The sequence below is a fragment of the Nanorana parkeri genome, unplaced genomic scaffold, assembly GCF_000935625.1.
Source record: "Nanorana parkeri isolate BGI_ZX_2015 unplaced genomic scaffold, ASM93562v1 scaffold1279, whole genome shotgun sequence".
NCBI classification, from domain to species: Eukaryota; Metazoa; Chordata; class Amphibia; order Anura; family Dicroglossidae; genus Nanorana; species Nanorana parkeri.
In genome coordinates this window covers 463,323-468,859 of record NW_017307547.1, presented here as the reverse complement: position 1 = coordinate 468,859, position 5,537 = coordinate 463,323, and the positions used below count along the sequence as shown (strand labels likewise).

General features: G+C 46.7%; 1 protein-coding gene across 1 annotated transcript in view; it reads left to right on the top strand.

Moving 5' to 3' along the window:
* The window catches only part of LOC108797445 (ATP-binding cassette sub-family A member 10-like), a 47,318-nt gene that overhangs the window by 17,931 nt on the left and 23,850 nt on the right, over positions 1-5,537 (top strand). The window contains exons 13-19 of the mRNA XM_018569038.1: positions 955-1,130; positions 1,222-1,355; positions 1,629-1,753; positions 2,175-2,265; positions 2,789-2,928; positions 3,204-3,323; positions 4,711-4,912. Of these exons, the coding sequence (XP_018424540.1) occupies positions 955-1,130; positions 1,222-1,355; positions 1,629-1,753; positions 2,175-2,265; positions 2,789-2,928; positions 3,204-3,323; positions 4,711-4,912 (988 nt within the window). The remainder of the gene's footprint in view (positions 1-954; positions 1,131-1,221; positions 1,356-1,628; positions 1,754-2,174; positions 2,266-2,788; positions 2,929-3,203; positions 3,324-4,710; positions 4,913-5,537) is intronic.

Sequence of the window (5,537 nt, the reverse complement as noted above, 5' to 3'; positions counted from 1 at the left end):
CACCAGTACCATCCATGTATAAAAGTTTTAATTTACAGAAGCAGGGAGGATCAAACTCCTGCTGTGTTCAGTCTTCAGAAACCCATTGTGCTCTGGGAATCCTGCATCATGTCTAAATATAAGATCCATGTGTATTCTTAACTAAACCTTGGTGTGTATTTCTTCCAGATCTGTGCAGTAATCCAGCATGAAAGACCCCATGCACTTCGCTTTGTAACGGAGCTTCCCATAATTTAGACCGGTCACTGCTCCCCTCTCTCCTTGTGCAGGGTGACTGGTCTTGTCTCCGCCCCCTCCTGCAATAAAGACCGGTCACTGCTCCCCTCTCTCCTTGTGCAGGGTGACTGGTCTTGTCTCCGCCCCCTCCTGCAATAAAGACCGGTCACTGCTCCCCTCTCTCCTTGTGCAGGGTGACTGGTCTTGTCTCCGCCCCCTCCTGCAATAAAGACCGGTCACTGCTCCCCTCTCTCCTTGTGCAGGGTGACTGGTCTTGTCTCCACCCCCTCCTGCAATAATGACCGGTCACTGCTCCCCTCTCTCCTTGTGCAGGGTGACTGGTCTTGTCTCCGCCCCCTCCTGTAAAAAAGACCGGTCACTGCTCCCCTCACTCTTTGTGCAGGGTGACTGGTCTTGCCTTCGCCCTCCCCCTTTAGTTTCCTGTAGTGGGTGAGGCCCACCGGGTCCCTCCCACAGCTCTGCTCCCTGCACAGGCTATGTACAGCACAGTGATTATGTAATTGCTACCTTTACAAGGCAATATCTAGAGTTGCAAAGGCATTTGGTGCACACCAAGGGGATTTATATGTACAGAATCTGTATTTGTGTCTAAATATTGGCATCCTTTAGGTTATGTGTACATGACTTCTGCTCTGCTGATAAGATGACCATCAACCCCTGCAATACAGATGGTGGAGATGACCTTTAACTTTATGAATCATGTCTTCCTCATTGTAGGATCAGCTAATATCTATGACCATCCGCTATCAGACCTCAGTCTTCGTCAGGAGATCCGGAGAAAGATCGGATTTTGTCCGCAGTTCGATGTCAACTTTGACCTTCTAACAGTGAAGGAGAACTTGGAGGTTTTTGCTAAGATTAAAGGAGTTCATAGAAGTAAAGTCAAATCGGAGGTACAAGAAATGTGACCCGGCAGATATACTGGAGGAGGAGACACCTTGTAACGGACAATTTCAATGTTTGCTAAGCAGATTTATTTCATAGGTAGAAAAGGTTCTTTGTGACCTGGACATAGATAACATTCAAGATGTGAGAGCCAATAAGCTGAGTGGCGGTCAGAGGAGGAAGCTGACCCTGGCGATTGCTCTATTAGGAGACCCCGAGGTAATCTTCTCAAGAAGTATTTTTCACCTTTTACTTTAAAAGAAAACAAGACTTCGGGGTCTATTTATAATGAATTCACAAAAGCCTTCACCCTGCAAATCTTCCTGTACATGCCTTCTGTGCGAATGGCTCTGCCAATTGGTTATAAATAGACCCCGGAACTGATATCTACAACAATGTTACCATTTATGGGTCCCCATTTCTTTATAACACACAGATGAGTAAAAAGATAACAAATATATAAAGGGAACATAACTTGTCGCCTTGACCTGAAGTTCTCCTTCAATTGAACCGACGGCTGGTCTTGACCCGTTCTCCAGGCACCGCGTATGGTCCATTCTTAAAGAGCGTAAAGTTGGCCACGTTACCCTATTCAGCACGCAGTTTATGGACGAAGCGGACATCCTGGCGGGTGCGGTACTCTATGATTTTGGTGTTGTAATTAAAACCCTTAGGGCCCCTGAGAAGCAAACCTAATATAAAATGTCATGAAGACTGCTGTCATGTCCCTACTTGTATCCCTATAAATGGGTTGTGCCCAGATATTCCGGAGCCAATCAGCACGGTCAATGCTGCTGTAGAAGCTCACATGACCAAAGATTTTGATTTCTACTTGTGACATAGGCTAACATTTAGGCTTGGGCTACAACGAATGTTGGCTTTTTATGGCTAATCTTTGTGAGCGATGTATCCAATTTAATTCATGGCTCAGAATGTTAAAGTGATGATAGGCCATTCCAAGTCTTAGACCTGCTTGTCAATAACATGCAAATGTTCAAGGCTGTTGCAAATTCCTATTTATGTCCGATCCTTATCTTCTAATTTGGTTCCAGATCGTAAGGCTGTGCTCTCTAATGGGAGGCTGAAATGCGTTGGAAGCTCTTTTTTCCTAAAGCGGAAGTGGGGCATCGGATATCACTTGAGGTGAGCATGGAGACCCAAACCTTTATGTATTGCTTTAAGACTTGCAGACGTTGCAGGTGGTCTACTAAGTATAGGATTCACCAAACATGTCCTCTAACATCTGGACTGTGGTGCAAACACAAAGGATCTCATAACTGAAACTTGAAGGAATTTTAAGTTGCCTGTAGCCACCTGGTCCCACAATACCCTACAAGCATACAAGGTGCATCCTGGTTGGGTATCATGACAATACATGAACTTTGATCGTGTGGGTCATTGTGTCTCATATACAACAACCATGGGTCAACTTGTATGACTGAGCGCTTGGTGGGTTGAGCCTTTTTGGTCATTTGGCACAGAGCACCCATCCACCATTGTTTTGTCATTAAACCCTATTGTGTGCTCTAGCAGGTGGTAGGTGGTCCTTTTAAGTCTGACATTTGCTGCTTCAAAGTGAAATATGGTTGGGCCAGATGAAAGATCCATTTCCCTCATACATTTTGCCTGATACCATCACACCTATTCTGTCTTTTTGGAAAACCAGGATCCAGATGACTCCACCATGTGACACAGAGGCCATCGCATCCCTCATAAAGCATCACATCTCCAACGCCAAACTCAGCACACAGAATGTTGAGGATGTGACGTTCACCTTGCCGTTCGAGAACATGGATGCCTTCCCAGGTACAGGGTGCATGTCATAGCATGGAGGACATAAAAGGGAAGCCTATGAGGCAGTGACCAATTACAAAATAGCAGGGACAGGAAGTGGGGAGCAGACAGACCGGGAGCACTGAGCTAACGGCACCGCAAAGCTCCTCCCACATTTTTAAGAGCTTTATGTACGTAAATAGACAAATATAAATGTAATTATCACATTACACTGACCGCCAACTGTCCTTTCCACTTATAATTCCTGAAGATTTCCTTCATATTTGAACTATTTTGTTTATTTGCAGCTCTGTTCTCTGACCTGGACGGACATGTGGGGCGAGACATTGCTAGTTACGGTGTCTCTGTTACCACATTGGACGATGTGTTCCTGAAACTGGAAGGGGAAGCTGAGATTGAAAAAGGAGGTGGGCATCATTTTTTTATGTTTTAATAATCCAGCAGTTCTAAGGTCTGGAATTCATCAAAGTTGTAATATAATCGCAACTTACCCGTTCTTATAGCTAGTGTCTGCATTCGTTTTTCTTTTTTCAGACTTTTTTTTAACCTTTATTATCACCTGGTGATCCAGTTCCTGGTCCTAGGGTGATGACGCTCACTCACTGTACTGCAGGGGTGCCCACAATTTTTTGTGTTAATCTACTTTTCAAATGACGAGCTACGTGAGATCTACCAACGAAAAAAAACCTCCCTCGCTCTCTCTCTCCTGGCTGTCTCTCCTCGCTCTCCTGACTGTCTCTCCTCGCTCTCCTGACTGTCTCTCCTCGCTCTCCTGACTGTCTCTCCTCGCTCTCTCTCCTGGCTGTCTCTCCTCGCTCTCTCTCTCCTGGCTGTCTCTCCTCGCTCTCCTGACTGTCTCTCCTCGCTCTCTCTCCTGGCTGTCTCTCCTCGTGCTCTCTCCTGGCTGTCTCTCTTTGCACTCTTGGCTGTCTCTCCTCGCTCTCTCTCCTGGCTGTCTCTCCTCGCTCTCTCTCTCCTGGCTGTCTCTCCTCGCTCTCCTGACTGTCTCTCCTCGCTCTCTCTCCTGGCTGTCTCTCCTCGTGCTCTCTCCTGGCTGTCTCTCTTTGCACTCTTGGCTGTCTCTCCTCGCTCTCTCTCCTGGCTGTCTCTCCATGCTATCTCTCCTGGCTGTCTCTCCTCGTTCTCTCTCTCCTGACTGTCTCTCCTCGCTCTCTCTCCTGACTGTCTCTCCTCACTCTCTCTCCTGGCTGTCTCTCTTTGCTCTCTTGGCTGTCTCTCCTCGCTCTCTCTCCTGGCTGTCTCTCCTTGCTCTCTTCCCTGACTGTCTCTCCTCACACTCTCTCCTGGCTGTCTCTCCCGGCTCTCTCCCCTCTCTGTCTCTCCCTGCTCTCTCTCCTGGCTCACCTTTCTGTAGTTTGCTGTGTATACTGATATTCTTTGATGTAATACATAGCACTACAACCCCCAGTATCCACCAGAACGGTGTCGGGGAGCTCGGCTCAGCAGACTCAGGCTAATAGGTAATCATGTGTGCACAGCGAGATAAATATACCAAAATGGAATAAAGGGGCCGCCATCCCCCCCCTTCCTGATCTACCAGCATCAGCTCCGAGAGCTACTAGATCACCATCTACCTAATGGGCACCCCTGCTGTACTGTATGTATTGAGGAGCAGGATTGGTACCCTAGGACAAGACTGCAGAACTTGTCCCCCGATCTCCTCCTCTCCATGACACAGGGGGGAGGGGTTCTGTGGTTTGTACTAATAATACTAACTTTTGTCACCGATGTACAACACACCAAATTATTATTCTACTAATCTTAAATGGGCAGATTACGGTGTTTTTTCGCATGAACAAAATGAAGACGAGGACCGGGATCACTTCTCCTCGGAGCCGGAGGATTCAACTCTTCTGATGTCGGATTCCGGAACTCCCACCGTCAGCGGAATGGCCCTGTGGAGACAGCAGGTGTTGGCCGTGGCGAGGATCCGATACCTGAAGCTTATCCATGACATGAAAGTCTTTCGATCCATGTAGGTGATGTTGTTGTTTGATGGGCAGTGTCTCGTGCGGCTGGACCGGTGTGTTGTATAGAGTTGATCCATGAGTACATTTCTAAATATTGAGATGAAATGGCTTCAGACTGCACTAGATAATTTATTCCTGACCTAGTTGTTAGAACAAAGGCAAGCATTCATGGCCAGCTCCATCCAAAACTCCCAACTTACTGTATGCAGGAGGCTCCATCACCATTTACATAAGGTTATCATGATTGTGTCACTCTCCAGCAGTCATACGTTCAATACACATTATAGATCGACCACGATACCCTCATATACAGTATAATGCAAAAAAAATATCTACAAACTATTGAGAAGCATTATGTCAAATGACAAGAACCATCACTATCATGCAGGGAATCATCTGACACGGCAGGAATTTCCCATCATGCATTTGTGACGTGAGGTTTTGATGCAGTTGGTGTTCTTTTCATGCTAACATCTTGAGTAATGCAACAGCATATTCATGGCTCTCAACTGCCCTGGTGAACCAACAGCGTGCCCATTGATGTAGAACGGATACATGATATCACATAGCATCCTAAAAGTTCCCTTAGCTTGTCTTCCATTAGTTGGTTAGAAGGGGGGGGGGGGGGGG